This window comes from Hemicordylus capensis, chromosome 8, assembly GCF_027244095.1.
Source record: "Hemicordylus capensis ecotype Gifberg chromosome 8, rHemCap1.1.pri, whole genome shotgun sequence".
In the NCBI taxonomy this organism is placed as follows: Eukaryota; Metazoa; Chordata; class Lepidosauria; order Squamata; family Cordylidae; genus Hemicordylus; species Hemicordylus capensis.
The window spans coordinates 17,713,352-17,730,821 of NC_069664.1; the positions used below are offsets into that span (position 1 = coordinate 17,713,352).

Consider the following 17,470-nt stretch of genomic DNA (forward strand, 5'->3'; position numbering starts at 1 on the left):
GGCGGTGGGTGGGGTGGGGGGATGGTGCACCTGCTGAACCCCCCCCCCCATTTTTGCATAAAGGCACGAGAGTTGTCTATTGCAGGGATTCTCAACGTTGGGTCCCCAGATGTTATTGGACTTCAACTCCCATAATTCCCAGCCAAAGGCCACTGGGCCTGGGGATTATGGGAGCTGAAGTCCAATAACATCTGGGGACCCAACGTTGAGAATCCCTGGTCTATTGCATCTGATTACGTTAACAGAATCCCCTTCGAAATGGACCTTAACCAAGACCACCATAGCTCCTTTGACCTAAGGAAAGAGGGGCAGGCAGGAGAGATTGAGGGCTGATGGGCCAGCCAGCTGGCTAGCCAACTCAAGTGTATGTTTCTATATTATTTGAGTTGAGACTGAGTGTTGGGATATCCCTGGGTTGAGGTGAGCACGAGCTGTTCCAGGGCACTCCCCCCCACCCCGGCTCCCCACCAGCTTTGTCCGGTCATGCAGGGGAGCGTGGTGCCAAGACAGCCACCTCTGTCGGTTTCAACTGGCCCCCGCAGGGAGTAAGAGAGATGCCGGCACAGAACAGCATAATCTCGCGAGACTTGGGAGGTCTCTTCGGTGCCAAAGTCTTGCGAGTGCTGAAGTCTCGTGAAAGTTGCCCCGACTGTCAGGGAATATATAAAGGAAGGGGGCAAGTGGAACTTCTATCCTCCCCCACCCCCCGACCCTCTTCAGAGGGTGTGACACCGAAGTACTACTTGAGTTGTAAGATCCAAAGGCATGTAGCACTTGCAGGAATCAGAACGAGGGAGGTAGAGACCAGTGTTTTCAGCTTGGCTGAACTTCAGATAGATCCCATTTTGCCTAGGTTAGGTTTATGGACAATAATATGGAGGCTGTCCTGTTTAGTCTAGTTGGGCTGCTTGGGGACTGGAGTCCCCACCCCCCAAAAGCCAGAGTTGTTGTAAGTCAATAGAAGTAAAGATTGGGTAGAGCACTCGGAATTAGCCCATGCTGGCTAGTATGTGGAAAGTCAACGAAGAACCCAGGGCTGCCGTGGTTGGGAGTTAAAGAGCAGCATCCACGTTATGTGCATTTGAGAAATATCCAGGGCTGGAATAGTGGCAGGTAGACTTCAAGGCATATGAGCAGTGAGAGGAAAGCAAAGAAGCAGTGGTTGTAGGGCAGAACTGAAAAAGATCAGCCAAGCTGGAGAACTAGGACTGCCAAAGCTAAAGTTGCTGATGAAGGCAAAACTGCATTAGTGGAGAAATATTGGGGGGGGGGCATGAGTGGAGTGGTGGCCACTTCCCCATGACTGTTTTCCATGTTGCTGTTGGATCATAGGAACAGAGGAGCTATACGGTAGGAAAGTATTGGGAGATGAAGATGGCTATCTTTTCCCACATGATAGGCAGGCCTCAACTATTTAGTATTTCCGTTTTTGTGACACCGGAATGGCATGGCAACCAGGCATGGGAGGATGGCAACCATCCCACCTTAGCCCTGCATTATATTGTGTTTGTCTGTTTTTGAACTTGGTGGCAGATCTGGACTCCCTTCGCTGAAGCCACAGCTCTCCTTCCCCTGAGTGTGACTCTCTTGTTTTCACTGGAGCTGACGGCAGGTTCCTTAGCACAGGCCTTGGCCATTTTTCTTTGGATCTAGCCAGCCCCAAAATGTAGAAGCCAGGCGATGGATGCTTGACAGAATTGCCAGACTTAGTGATGGGCATTGTAAGGGTGTGTGTGTGTGGGGAGGGGGGGAATGGGCTTCTCTTTATGCCTTTTAAAAGTTACATATTTAGAAGAGAAATAGGGCTGCTTGGGACAAATAAAGATTCTATTAAATAACTCTGCCTCTGAATTCCTTGGTCCAGGTGCCTGGAAATTAAATTTCCAGGCGCAATGGCTCCCTGGAGCCTGGGATTTGTCAAGCCCTCTCTTTTGAGAAAGTGATAGAGAAGCATAACACTTTGTTCACAAAAAGTTGTCCTGAAATTAACGGCATGGGAAACACGAACGATTCTGGTGTGGCTCCACTGAACACACTGGAACTGTATGTGGAGAATGCAGAAGTTGAAACTATGAGGATGTAGCCTGATGTAGATTTGCTTGCAAAACAGCGGCTGTGAACATGGCCCAACTGAATTTGGCAAAGCTGTATGGCACTATGCCATGGGAGAACTGAAATCTTGCCCTTCAGCACGAGAGGAGAGCTGGTCTTGTGGTAGCAAGCATGACTTGCCCCCTTAGCTAAGCAGGGTCTGCCCTGGTTGCATATGAATGGGAGACTAGAAGTGTGAGCACTGTAAGATATTCCCCTCAGGGGATGGAGCCGCTCTGGGAAGAGCAGAAGGTTCCACGTTCCCTCTCTGGCAGCATCTCCAAGATAGGGCTGAGAGAGATTCCTGCCTGCAGCCTTGGAGAAACCGCTGCCAGTCTGGGTAGACAATACTGAGCTAGATAGACCAATGGTCTGACTCAGTATATGGCAGCTTCCTATGTTCCTATAAAGGAGCACTGCAACTTGCTCCAAACACGGAATGTTCCATGTGGCTCATTTTTCTCAGTGGGTGGTGAAGCTATTGGTGGTATTATTCATTCCCAACTAGGCTCAGGTAGCTGAGCCATTGAGAGAGGCCAGGGACAACTAGAGCCAGTGCCACCTATGGTAACTGAATAAGAACAGAAGCACACACACATTCCGGAATTTAGGAAATCACACAACTCACTTTAAAAGCTACTATACTGAATTAGGCTGTAGACATCCCTGTTGATGAAATCTCCTGGTGGGCTGCAGAGGCTTGTGAAGATGAAAATCTTCATCCAAGGAGAAAGGGCATGAAGAAATGTATTTGCTTCAGTGGAGTGCTGTGCTGCTAGGTGCAATCCGTGTTGCCGTGACTCCTAGTACAGTACATTTTGTCACTATGTTGGGGATTGTTTCTCCCCAAGTAACTTTACAAGTGCACTACAGAGAGCAGGAGAAAGCAATGACTTTTCTGTGCAGATTATGGAACACGCGTAGAGTAGGCTAGAATCTGTAACAGTTAAGTCCTTTCTCAATAACTAAAAGGTAGGAGGCTGAAAGAGTCTTTTGGGGTGGCTTTTATATTGAGTTTTTGGGGCTGCGTCTGCTTCCAGTCCCATCTGACTCTACGGATGTGCCTCCTCCCACCTTGTGTTGGGCCTGTAGAATGTTGCTTTGGCTTCCTGCTTTTCCGTCTCTTCCTTCACTCCCAAGGTTCAGATGGATTTTGGGGACAGACCCTACCCAGAAGGACAGAGACCTTTTATGCTTCTCTCTGCCTCCCTGGGTCAGATGGGTTCCCTGAAATTCAGCTCATTTGGACTGTTGCTGCTGATTTAATTGTCCAAGCCCTGTCGGGCACTCAGCCTGGGGTGTGCCTCTCTTTGTGGAACATGGGGCCAACATCCAGTGAGGATGCCAATCCATGGAAACACAGGTTCTCTTACCTTGTCTTGTACAGTCTCATTGTTATCCCATTGTGGAAGCAGGGAGGAAGCAAAATGGTTTTGTCAACAAAGATCAACTTGATCTCAAAGACTTTGAGATCAGTGGATGGGGACGTGGTTGGGCGGGGGGCGCGGACAAGAGCAAGTCAGCTTTGGGGTATCACATTAGGGTCAAGGTGTTGTATCTGCACTTATGAAAAGAGAGATGAAGAGGCTAGGATTGGAGGGCATCAGCAGAACAGCTGAGAGAGTTTGGCTTACCCTTGCCTGCATTGTGCCTGCTCTTCTTCTTCAGTAAAAATGGATTTTCCTAATGGAAGCCCAGAGAAGTCAGAGAACCTTTCCCCCCATTTGAATTGCAGCTTCAACTTTTGCTGCACCAGCTCCCAAAGAGAACTGTATTCTTGGAGCAATAGCAGAACCTTGGGATAGGGCTGTAGCTCAGTGGAAGAGCATCTGCTTTGCGTGCAGAAGGTCCCAGTTTCAGTCCCTAGCATCTCCATGTAGAGCTGGGAAAGACTTTTGCATGAAACCCTGGAGAGGCAGAGTCAATGATACTGAGGTGGATGAACCAAGAGTCTGACTCGGCATAAGGTATCTTCCTATGTTTCTATGTAAGCTAGGAGCGAAGATTGTCAGTGATATACACAGTCAGGGGTTCTCCTTTTCCCAAAGACACTGTGATGCTTGAAACAGAATGGTTTCCCCGTGGGGGGGAATGCAATAATTAACTAAATAACCCACCATTTGCTGTTCTTTTTGGTGATACCCAAAAAACTGATTTGAGGCAGTCCTGCGCATTCTAACTAAAAGAGTAGTCAGTGGGGTGGATCAGGTAGCAGAGATGCCTAAGGCTCCTTCAGAAAATTTCTGTCTAGAAGAAGAATGAACAAGTTGCAGCCTTCCAGGCTGTTGTGTTGTAGTAGGCAAAGCCCTGGAGTTCAGCCAGGGTCACCTGGGTTGGAATTCCCATGTAAGCATAGTGCTCAAAGTGTCACCTTAGTCCAGTCACTGTCTCTCAGCTTAAGCTACCTTGTTGTGTGAGGATTAAAACTAAGGTTAAAACCTGTCCATTGCTTTGAATTTCTGGGAGTGGGGGTGCAGGATAAAGGTTTGTGGATTCGTATGTTAAAAGAACGTATTTCTCCTGTCGTTCCATCTTAAGAAAGAGAGTGCAGGTGGCTAATACTCAAAAACAACGGCCGATGTCCTAACTAAATTGACTAGCAGAAGTCCTCTATTTTATTAAAAAATTATTTATTCATCAAATTTGTATGCCGCCCCAAACGTCTGTCTCTGGGCGGCTCACAACAAGATAAAAAGTTAAAACACAGAAATACAAACCTTACGACAGTTTAAAACCACAATTAAACTGACGAAAGTTTGGGGCGGTGTACAAATGTGATTAATAAATAAAAATAATAATCAATAAATTAAAAGGCTTGGGTGAAAAGATAGGCATTTAAAGTTTGTTAAAAAGTTGTCGGAGATCGGGAGGCTCTCACCTTGTCAGGGAGTGCGCTCCAGCGTCTCGGGGCAGCAACAGAGAAGGCCTGCGCCCGCATAGCCATCAGACGAACTGGTGGCAGCTGCAGACGGACCTCTGTTGAAAGTCAGTAGTCCATTAGCGTAACCTGGGGATGGGGCTGCCATTTGCCTTGCCTGCAGAGGGCCCCCAACCCTAGCATCTCTAGATAGGCCTGTGAAAAATTTCTGCCTGAGCTGGGTTTTTTCAGAACTGCAGTCTGATTTGCAAGTATGGCCTCAGTGGCCACTTGTAAGCTACAGTCCTTCAGGAGAGTTGAGAGCAGGGCTCCAAGTGACAGCTCTGCCCCTCTCTCCCTTTCTGCTGGGGTGTCCTAAGAATCATCCCAACTCATAGCTGGCACTTTCAGATCAAGAATCACACCCATCCACTCGCTCTAAGATATTTGTATTCTGACTTTTTGTATAAAGGGGATTTTCATATCTGTTTCCTCTTCCTTTTGCTCCCTTGAGACCCCAAACCCTCTGGTTGGATGAGCTCTGGTGAGCTCTCCCTACTTATGTCTGTAGAAGTAGTTACGTGGCATCCCCTCCCATTTCTGAGATTGATGCTTGGATTCTGGAGACCCTTCCCCCAGTTTGTAATGCTATGGAGGTAGGTTTGGGATTATGAATGTATGAGTGGGTGCTGGCCATTAGCCCAGAACTTTACTTGAAAGGTGTTTGCACTAGACCTGGTTGTTGTTGCTGCTGCATGTTTTGTTCCTGTAAATATTAGCACTGTCTCTTGTGCAGTCAACACCCAGTTATATGCTCTGCCCTGATTTAAGCTCTATTGCTGGTTGTTGCTTTCTTTGAGATACTGGCTGACATACTATGCAACGTTCCATCTGCCTTATAATGCAACATGTGCACAGTTGTGCAAGATCACTCTTGCACAGACACAGGAAACTGCACAAAGGCAGTTGCACAATTGACAGCCATTATTTCCAGTGGCTGTCGATCATGCATCTGTGTTTGTGCAGTTTCCTGTATCTGTGCAAGAGCACTCTTGGATGACTGTGCACATATTTCATTACAAGGCAGACAAGACAGTGTGTCAGCAAGCAGTGTTCCCTCTAACAAGGATTCCCAGATGTTGTTACTACAACTCCCATGATCTCCAAGCAAAAGCCATTGCAGCTGGGGATTCTGGGAGTTGTAGTCAACAAGATCTGGGAATCCCTGTTACAAGGAGCACGGTCAGCAAGTAGCCATTAGAACTTTATGAAACAAGTTCCTTGGTGGGCCATCCCTCTGCACTAAGAGTAGTTTTTTAAACTACTAGATGCAGAAGTGATGTGATGTGGCACACCCTCAGTGGGAACAGGTCCTTGTTCTGGAGCTGGCCCATGTGTTTTAAAAGCCTGCCACCTCAAAGCTAAAGGCTTGTAATGATAAAGAGTTTCACATGCTGTATAGACAGGCCACATGGAGCATACTGCAAGGAGCTATGAGTTAAGAAACCCATTTGGAAGGGTTTCAATGGCGCTGTGCCAGTATGAACAATACAGCCAACTGCTGCAGTGTTTCTGGGGGTGCTAAATTCTGTCAAGCAAGAAAGGGCAACCCTCATCAGTGGTGGACACAAGCTAGGCGTGGCAGGGCAATCCCAGCTTCCTGGCGGGTGTCTGCCATCTATCTTTGTGTATTCAGAGATGTGAGGCCCCTCTTCACATTATCTCCACATTAAAGGGAGACATGCTAGAGGTGTATAAAATTATGCATGGAGTAGAGAGGGTAGACAGAGAAAAAATTTTCTCCCTCTCTCACGACACTAGAACCAAGGGCCATCCCATTAAACTGAAGGGGTTGGGAAATTTAGGGCTGACAAGAGGGAGTACTTTTTCACACAGCGCAGAGTGTGAAATTAATAGTGTATGAAATTATTTGCCTTGGGGTGTAGTGATGGCCACTAGCTTGGATGGCTTTAAAAGGGGCTTAGGCAGATTCATGGAGGACAGGTCTATCAAGGGCTACTGGTCTGGGGGCTATTGGCCACCTCCAGCCTCAGAGGCAGGATGCCTCTCAATACCAGTTGCAGGGGAGCAACAGCAGGAGAGAGGGCATGCCCTCACCTCTTGCTTGTGAGCTTCCCAGACATCTGGTGGGCCACTGTGAAGCAGGTGGATTAGATAGGCCTTGGGCCGGATCAAGCAGGGCCGTTCTTATGTTCTAGTTCTACAAAGCTGCATGCAGCAACTACCCTTAATCTGCACAGAATGGGGAAAGGTTATGTACTGGATTGAGGGGATATTTCTAAGAACAGGTGTCTGACTTTGGAATAACACAGATTGGATAAGAGCAGGGTCAAAAGAAGCTGTGTATTACCAGCCTAGTTTTGAAGCATCAAAATGAGGAGGCTTTAGGGTAACTTTGGGCTATGCAGTTACTACCATTAGTTTCCTCTACTGAAGCCCTATTCAGACATTGTGTTGTATGAGTGTAGAGATGTTTGTATACTTGCACATGTTTTTGTGTGAATCTCTGTACCTGCGTCCATTTAAAAGGTGAAGCTGGGAACAGGTCCCCCAGATCCAGATAGGGTACAGGTACACATAGGGAGTGTACGGTTGTACTTGTGTTCAACATAATGTGTGAATAACTGTACCATGTACAGACCTGTCTCTGGGTTCACTGTACACCCATCGCACAAGTGTGTTGAACATAATGTGGAGTAGGGGCTTGAGTGTGGGGGCATCCTAGAAAAACGATACCTGACTTGCCCTGGGATATTTTCTGCCTCCTGGGTTTGGTATTACCTTACCTGTACCGGCCCAAAAGAGCTGTCAGTCAGGGGGATCCAAGAGTGTAGCAGCTGATGAGGCTGCAGGGCAGACACGCAGTTTATGAGCAACTGCTCCTCATGCAGCATCTGGCTGTACCCCTTCTGTTCCCATGTTAACTCCATGGACTTCTTCCCTTCCCCATTCCCTTGCCAGAGGTCCTTCTCCCTCTGCTCTCTTTATTTTCAGTTGCTCTTGAGCTGAATAGCATGCCTGAAAGCGAGGACTCTTTTTGCTGCTCTTCCCTTAGTCGGGGGCTCATTTGCACCCCTTCTGTAGCCCTAAGGGATGTGTTGTGGGGCAGGCGGGGGGTGGGGGTGGACAGGACTCCCTTGTGGCGCTGCTCCCCTATTCTCAGACCCTGACTGCTCGCAGTTCCTGGTGCCATTAACAGCCATCTGCACACACCTTGTGATAACCCCCTGTGGTCTCTGAGCTTTCACAACATTGTTTCTCTCCTTCTCTCGTCCCCCATATCCACCCTGCCCCCTGCCCCTTTCTGTCTGTCCACCTGTCTGTCCCTGTGGAACTTCCCCCTCCCCTGCTTCCCTGCCCCCTTTTTGTAATCTCCAAATTTTGTTTCCTGTCATGCATATTTTGGTTCTTGTTCTCTTCCACCCCACCCCCTTCTGTAACCTCCCTGTGATTTCCTTCTTATACTGTCCCGCCTGTCTTCTGCGGATGACTTCTCCACGTCCCCCTCCTGGTCCCCATTGTCTGTCCCCCTCCCCGACCCGCCTTCTCTCTTCCTCCCTTCCTCCCTTCCCGTTTTGTTTTGCAGTCACTGTATTCATCAGATATTAGAAAGCGTAACTTACATTCACCACTATGCCATTGTGCACAGGGACTTGAAGGTCAGTATCTATATGCCTTTCACCCTCTCAGAATGTTGGGTGGGGAGTGTAGGGATTGCCATAATAGATGGAACCTGGCCAGATCCAACCCTCTCCTCTGCCAGCTTCCTCTTATTTTTGGCATATTGGGGAGGGCATTATTCAGAGTTGGTTTCTTCCCAGTCTGAACTTGCATGACAAAATCCTACTCCTCTGCACAAAACTGAAGCTACGCCAGTTGGGACAGGCAGGTAGAGGACCCTGAGCCCTTCCACCCAGGGCAACACCCAGACCCAGATGTACCAGTCGATTCCAGCGCACCTGGAACCAGCAAGTTTTCTTGTCCACAAACAAAAAATAAATAAAATGAAGCAGCTGACTTGATTCTGTTAGTATTCATCATTCACTCTTGCCCATCCCATCTCACCTGTACACATGTACATCACCTGTACAATCACCTGTACACCCCATCACTGGTACACACTCTCTCCTCCCCCCATCTTCTCTCTCTCTCTCTCATCTACATCCTCTCTACTCATCTACATCCCTACTCTCATTAAGAGTATCCCTATCCCCAGAAACTCTTTGGACCAAACCATTCGCTTGTTGCCTTCAATGTCAGAGCTAATATCCCAAAAGGAATGTGCATGGCCATCCGTGCAGATAGAGACCAGGTCTGAGCTTTCTTTGGGCTCTTTCGCATTGAAGCCAATCCTGGTGGGAATAGTACCCTGCTCAGTGGATGGCAGAAAGGAAATTCCTCTACATCCGGGGACCCCAAATGATGGCATTTAAGAATGTGGCAGTCATTCTCATAGGGTCCGAGTGCTAATACTGTTCCATGACTTTCGGCAGGGGATGCTCTTCACTGTGAGCAATGTGCACGAGGATTTAATTTAATATTTAGCCACTAGGGTGCTCAAAGACTGGCTTATAGTGCCATTATATAAAGATCTTTTGCATACCAGTTTTGAATGCAGTTCTTCTCCCCCCACCCCCTGCCAGTCTCACAAAAGATACTGTAGAGATCCAGCATGGTATAGCCAACATGATCCAGGCTCAAATCCCCACTCAGCCATGAAAGTCACTGGATAACCTTGAGCCAGTAATTACCTCTCAGGCTGACCTACCTAGCAAGATTGTTGTGGGGATGAAATGGGAGGCATAATATATACCTTGAGTTCCTTGGAAGAAAGCTGGGATAAACATGTAGCAATAACAGAACTGGAGAGGAGCTAAATCAAGGGGTTGGATCCTCCTTGCTCAAACACTTGTGGGGACACAAGAGAGGTTTGTTATCCCAGGTAATGTAGAGAGAATAGACAGAGAAAAAAGATTCACTCTCCAAATTAATCACGAGGGCCCATCAACCATCCTGAACACTTTGTTATCCAGGCGGAATACAAGTTGAATAAACTTGGGAGCATCCAATGAAGCAGTTTTCAGGCAGCCATAAGGAAATGCTACTCACAATTAAAATGTGTAATTCTCTGGCACATAACGTTGTGCAGGCTTATAAGGATAAGTGGCTTTTTGAAGGATTGCAAAGATTCGCGGAGGTTAGGCCTGTATGTGGTGAATGCTGCTAGCTTCCTACTTGCAAGATTTTTGTACATTTTGTGTGGAGGAGCATTCAGTCATGTCAGGTCCTGTCCAGTCCCTTGAAGTCAGAAGCGGTTCTATTCAGAAACAGGGTTAGGACCTCAGCTGCTGTTTGTAAGAACTAGGCCTTATTCTTGGGGACACGTTTCCTCCTGGGCTGTAGTTAAGAAAGCAGACATCACTGGTTTATTCTAGGAAGCAGACTAGTGAAGCAGCAGTGGTGATCCTGTCTCAGAGTGAGAGCAGGAAAGGTCTGGTCTGACCTCTGATGCAAATATATGTGGGGTTGGTAAATACATGGGGGGCTGATGAGGGTCAAGACTGAGTGCCCTACTTCTTTTGGTCTGGCTTTGGCAGTAATCTTGAGTCAGGGCACAGTAGGAACCCCTTCTAGAAGAGGATTTCCATAAACTCAACTTAATAAGAGTGCCAGATATTACAAAGCTCTTTTTAGTATGTCCAGTAGATGGAAAATGGTCCTGCTTAGCAGTTTTTAAAATTTTATTTATTGTTGAATTTATATACCGCCTTTCATTAAAAACAACCCCAAGGCGGTTTACAAAAGTTAAAAAACGTACAATAAAAATATGAAGCTAAAAATATAAAACAAATCTAATTTTAAAACAACAAAATACAAGCATAAAACTATAAATGAGTAAAAACACATAGAAGCGGCAGTAGAAACAGTCATGTAAAAGCCTGGGTAAAAAGCCAAGATTTAAGAAGCTTTCTAAAAACTGTGATGGAGTCCGAGGTGTGAATGGCCACTGGGAGAGCAGTCCAAAGTCTGGGGGCAGCAACAGAGAAGGCCCTGTCCTGGCCTGGCGGTGCTCAGAAGCAACTGCCTCCACCCCTTCCTGCCTTTGGGGAGTTTAGCTTGATGACACATCTGAAATATTGGATGTTTTGGACACTCTACTCTTGCGACCCAGAGCAACCACTTTGCCATTCTCCTCTCTACCCCCAGTTCATCCCTGAACAGTCTTGGGGTGGGAGATTCATTCTGAAACAATTTCCAGCCTATTTTCACTTAATTCAGTTTCCTCCCTAATACCTCAGCTATGGATGCTGACCCTACCTGGAGGTTTGGACTAGGATTCTGTTTTCTGTAGAGAAACAAGCACCTCTTGGTTCTCTTTAACAAGAGTGCAATCCCGCACTCCTCACTGCCTTTTCCCACTGTTGCTGGGGATTATGCGAGTTGAAGTCCAACAATATCTGGGGAGCCAAGTTCGAGAGCCCCTACAGTCAGGCAAAGAATGTGTTACACTGATAAGTGTTTTGAGATTGTTCGTTTAAGAATGCTGTACTATTTTTTAGTTTTGTTTTTTTTTAAATTAAATATAAAACTAGCTTCCCTTTCCCCAGTTTCACTCCATTCATACATTTGGGTTGGGAGCAAGAATGTAAAACTGCTGTGTATGGATTATATCACATCTGTGATCTTGACATCTCCTGGCACGTTGTTGACACTAAGTACCTGATATATAGAAGGAGAGGGAGGAACAGCAGACACTGATCTTAGACTTTCTACTACAGAAAAGCAGTATAGAAATACGAATGACTAGTGAGTCCGGGCGCAGAGCATCTGCGCCTTTAGTTGGGCCCCGCCATCCAACCCCACCCTACACTGGCATGCCCGACTTTTTGGCCAGCCAACTGTCCGCTCCCCACTGCCACCATTCCCCCGGGCCAGGCCGTCCAGCTGCTGCCTCCCACTGGCCAGGCTAGGCTGGCCCGCCGCTGCTTCCTCTGTGCCCGCCACTGCCATCTCATCCGGGTGGGCCAGGGCCAGGCTGCCCTGCTGCCGCCTCTTCCTCCCAGTCAGCAGGGCGTCGCCCACCGCCCACCGGCCACCTGCCATCCGCCCACCTCCTTGCTGCCACCATTATTTCTCCCCGACACCGCTGCCTCCTCCTCCCAGCCAGCGGGGCTTCACCCGCCCACTGTCCGCCCACCTCTTCTCACTGCTGCCATTATTTCTCTCCGTTTCAATGCTGGAACTTTTGCACGCTCTCTGTCAGCCAATCACCTCCTTTCTGCCACGTCCCCACGCATCCCGTCTTGGAGAATTAATTATATAGATCATAATACTAATCCCTGCTACCTGGCCAAAGGGGCATTGTTTAAAGTGGTGGCTGTTTTATTTTTAGCAGGTGGTGAGCAACTGTCCCTATTAAAGCAGCAGACTACCTCTCCCAATGGCTGTTGCTGTTATCTTCATTCTGCTTCTTTTTAGACTGTGGTCTCCTTGAGAACAGGGAAGCATTTTCTCATTCCTTTTGTTAAATAAACCTATTTGAGAACTTTTTCTTTTCTTTTCTGCTGAAAAGCAGTGTATAAATTTTAAGAATAAGAATCATACGGCTACAGCTGTGGCATGTGGTCACTGAGGGAACCCTTGGATCTTTTGGCTGGCTATATTTTATAGTTGTGTAGTTCAACTCACAACAGCATCAATTCTAAGACAAAAGCAATAATTGTTGTTCCTCTTTTTACCTTCATTTCAAGAACCGGCTATTTTGACATGCTCGCTCTGTTGGTGATGGTAGAGGCACCAGCTAGGAAAGGAAATGGGTCTAAGTAAGGGGGCACAGGTACACCCTCTGTGCTGAAGTTTTTACAACTGCAGAAGCATGAGATCTCACCAGTGATGGCCCAATAATCTTGATGGGGAGCAGCCATGGGGAAGGAGTAGCAGCAGCAAGGACCCTTTCAATGAAAAAGTGAAAACGTGTGTCCTCGGCGGTCTTGAGAGGGTTGCTGTCTGGTAAACAAGTTCTCCCGTCTTCATATTGCCAAGCAGTCATTTGACGAACCTAATCTAGAAATAATGTTTTGGTAAAAACTAAAGAAAGGTCTAATGGTAACTTCCTGAAATCACTAGAGTCGCCCACCCATCGAAAGATTATCCCATGTGCTGGGATGAAGGCCAGAATTGTTCTGGTACACTAAATTTGGCATCCTATTCACAATGCACAGGTGACTGCCAACCTAGTCCTGGAAAAAGGACAGGGCTATTTTGGATCATAGCCGCACCATTCTCTAGCGTGCTAAAGAAGAGGCGTCTTCTTTCCTTCAGGATACCACACCTGATATTGAAGGATCTGCCTCTGCAAATAGCTGTAGTTGTATTGTGCAGTACAATTCTCAGCATGCAGTTTTATATCTGCTCAGCACAAAATTGCCTTGGACTTGGGCTGATTGATATAGGCAGGCTGTAGAATACAGTGGGAGGCCTTGCTGCATGTGAGGGTCTTTCAAAGTCTTCAAAAAAGGGTCCCTTTTCTATATAACTCCCAGTGCCTGGGAGACTTAGTTTTACTTTAGTTGAACAAGGAATTTGTAGTGTGTGTTGTGAGCAAGCCCAATGCCCTGTTGGTAGGTTGGGGTGTGTGTCTGCTGGCATACTCTGCCAAAGACATTTTTAAACACTACCTCCAAAATATGCTTCCCTATAGTCTGGAAAACCTGTTTATATTTGGCTGTATGATGTCGGAAATAAGCACTTTTAAAACCGTTGTTCAACATCTTTCTTCCAAAACACTAATATCTTCAGAGTTTGCCAATTGCTTTGTACAAACTAAATTGTCAGATGCAATTCCCAAGTATGGTAGGCATTACTCTGCCACCCAAAATAAGTGCAAGTGGGAGCTAAGCTTCAGTATTAGATGCAAATTAAGTACACTCCGGTGACCTATACACACCCTGAGAAAATAGGCGCTGTAGTTAAATTTAAAGTGGTGGGTCTGTAGAATGTGAACTTCCAGGGATATTAGCAAGATTCAAAGACTCCGTTCAGGCCCTTTGGTGAACTATTAGGAGAAAAATCAATTGTCCATTTGCTTCTGGAGGGAGCATCGGCAAATAGCTGCTCCAGTTGTTTTCTGTTAAAAAAAAAAAGCTCCTCTCTGAGAGAAGTGAGTAAGTCACCTTAAGTGGTGCAGCAGGAAAATGCTTGACTAACAAGCAGAAGGTTGCCGGTTCGAATCCTCGCTGGTGCTATATCGGGCAGCAGCGATATAGGAAGATGCTGAAAGGCATCACCTCATACTGTGCGGGAGATGGCAATGGTAAACCCCTCCAAAGAAAACCACAGGGCTCTGAGGGCACCAGAAGTTGAAATCGACTTGACGGCACAGTTTACCTTTACCTGAGAGAGTAGAGAAAGGGAAGCATCATTCATGGAATTTGGTACACAAGAAGATCATTTTCACAACCAGGCGGTGGGGAGGGAGGGCTAAAAGCTGCACTGGGTCCTCCATGGAACCAGAAGGCAGCTCACGAGCAACAGAGCAGCTTTTCTTATTATAGCAGCTGCTGCAATCTGTGTGGTCGCTCCATCCACCCAGTCTGCTGCCTAAAATGGCAGTGGGCCCTTCAGGAGCCCTGCTACCCAGGGCGAGCATTCACACAATCGCCTACCGGAGTAGAACTAAATAAAGAGCCTGGCAACAAAGTCAAGCTCTGAAGGTCTGGATCAGCCAGAACCAGAGGGGTCCTAGTGCTTCAGACAACACGGGCTACCTGGAGTAACCCAGGCAGCTCTTGTTATGAAAACAACATTAAAGGCAAAGTGTGCCATCAAGTCGATTTCGACTCCTGGCGCCCACAGAGCCCTGGGGTTGTCTTTGATAGAATACAGGAGGGGTTTACCATTGCCTCCTCCTGCGCAGTGTGAGATGATGCCTTTCCTCATCTTCCTGTATCGCTGCTGCTCGATATAGTAGCAGTGGGAATTCGAACCAGCAACCTTCTGCTTGTTAGAATACCCTGTAAAAGTATCCCATTAGCTCCTGAAGTCTGTGCTACTTTCTTTGCTTCCTGAACTAACCCAATTACTAGTTCGGTGACCTCAGCGTCAGCAAAACCTCCAATCCATCCTGTATGTGAAAACATGAGCACTGTATCCCCTCTTCCTAGATCTCCAAGGTCTCCCTAGATCTCCCTAGATCTCCAAGGTCTCTGCTGTTTCATTGAAAAGGGTCTCGCTCCTCCTCCTTTACTCTTGCTGCTGCTCTGTCATGATCCTTGTGCCTTCCTTGCTGAGAATTCAGGCTTCTGCAGTCATGGGAACCTCAGCACAGAGAGTGTGCCTGTGCCCCCTTATTTAGACCTCGTTAGCTCAGGAAGTATCTGGTGCCTTTCCCATCACTAGTCGCTCTTTTGGAGGGAGGGAGGAGAAAGACACTAGACCAATAGAGTAAGCATGTCAACATAGCCAATTGGATTCTAGGCTAGCTCCTACGTCAACGTAGCAACCAAGACAACAGCCTGACAACGGGAGCAGCTGCACCAAGATACCTTAAAAATACTAATGAGATGGGATGGAGCCCTCAGTTTCGTTCCAGAGAAAAGAGACAAGCAACTACGACTGGCTGGCTCAGCTGCAGAGAGTTTGTAACGGAGTCTTAGCCGAGGGCCATATTTCTCATTCAGGGCAATGAATGGAGGAGAAAAAAAGACAAATGTAGTGTCCCCCTAGAAAAGAGAGGGAGGGAGTAGAGCACAAGAAGTTGCCTTCCTCCAGATCAGTAAGAGGTGAAAGTGGTGCCATTAGTGAAGTTAGTTTGATTGGTTCTCAGCAATACTGGCTGGCATATAGAGCAAGGATGCAAGAAAGCAGCCTAACAGAACTTCCCACTAACTGCACAGTGGTGGCAATTTTTCTCAACACCCTCCCCTTCCTTAGGGAGCCCTCCTGTGCCACCTGAAAATAAGGCCCTGAGGGTTGCACAGCCCTTGGGAACATATTTGTGGGTGGCACAGAGGGCTTCTTTGGGAAGAGGAGGGCATCAAAAATGGCTGCATTTAGTTGGGAAACTCTAGGCTGCTCTCGCTGCACTGGTGCATTTTTGCTCTGTATGTCAGCCAGCATATCTGCTCAAGAGCATTCTCTGCAGCTTCATGAGTCCTTAACAGTTTTTAACTAATGTTCAAAATCGGGGTGGTAAAAGAGTGCTAAAAGGATGTCCGTTTCTGTCTTTTCAGAGAATGCTTATAGGTGAGGATTCTAATCCATGTTAAATCTTGAGGGAGGAGAGCTGGTCTTGTGGTCGCAAGCATGAATTGTTCCCTTTGCTAAGCAGGGTCCACCCTGGTTTGCATTTGAATGGGAGACTACATGTGTGCACTGTAAGATCTTCCCCTTAGGGGGTGGGGCTGCTCTGGGAAGAGCATCTAGGTTCCAGGTTCCCTCCCTGGCAGCATCTCCAAGATAGGGCTGAGAGAGACTCCTGCCTCTAACCTTGGAAACGCCACTACCAGTCTGTGCAGGCAGTACTAGGGGATGGAGAAATGAAAAGCACAAAACCTGAAACTGCTAAATTTATTTTAAATTGCAAGAATAGGTAATACATCATTTTTTGATTATCTTTCTCAAATACAAAAGAAAATATTTTGGCAAATAAATCATTTTGAACTAGAAGGGCACTCGTTAGATCGCATACCTCCGCCAAGGGCAACACAGCCCTCAACACCGCATCAAAATCTCACTCTGTGTGCCTTTTCCTTTGCAAATTTTCTCACCAGTTCAGTTGGATCAAGTGCTGATGCCTGTTCATGTTCAATTGATATAGCTGCCAAGCCAACTAGTCTCTTTTGCGACTTTGTTGAGCGTATGTAAGTTTTTATAAGTTTGAGCTTTGAGAAACTATGTTCACCACTTGCCACTGATACTGGAAGTGTGAGAAGGATCCTTAGAGCAACAGAAACATTAGGCACATTATCCAGGAGTTTTTGTTTTAGGCCGAAGAGAAGTACTCCTTGTGGCGGCATAGACTTTGGAAGTCTTCGAGCTATTGCTATAACATAGATTTTCGCAACACAGAGCTTCAGCATCAGTATATTTGTTTCCATTATACATCAATGATTTTTCCAAATTCTTGCAGGCCTTAGGTACATCTTCAGTAGATTTTTTTTCTTTATAATTTATAAATTAAGTTTAACAATATTGTTAGTGTTGAAAACAATGAACTGTTTCCCCCCCCTCATATTTCTACTCATTATTCTGGTTTCTCACACTCTTAACACATTGACACTCTACACTCTGTGCCCCTCTGAGGTCTGCGCCCTAGGCGGCTGCCTCGTTGGCTTAATGGTAGCACCGGCCCTGCTTGCTGTTCACTAATCAGTACAGGAAACAGAAACCTCTTTCTCTTTTGTTTGTAGCAGCAAAGCAAGTAGAATTCAGATTTATAATATATTCAGCCTTGACAAGAATATTCCCTCCTTAGGGTAGGTAAAGATTGTTCCAGGATTC

The 17,470-nt window shown here is 46.8% G+C and overlaps 1 protein-coding gene across 27 annotated transcripts in view; it reads left to right on the plus strand.

Moving 5' to 3' along the window:
• CAMK2B (calcium/calmodulin dependent protein kinase II beta) overlaps positions 1-17,470 on the plus strand; it is a 214,985-nt gene that overhangs the window by 119,494 nt on the left and 78,021 nt on the right. For 6 of the 27 annotated variants that reach the window (XM_053269266.1, XM_053269273.1, XM_053269269.1 and 3 more), the window contains exon 6: positions 8,556-8,628. The exons of the other annotated variants lie outside the window; for them this stretch is intronic. In XM_053269266.1, coding sequence (XP_053125241.1) covers positions 8,556-8,628 — 73 coding nt within the window. The remainder of the gene's footprint in view (positions 1-8,555; positions 8,629-17,470) is intronic. 27 annotated transcript variants of the gene reach the window in all.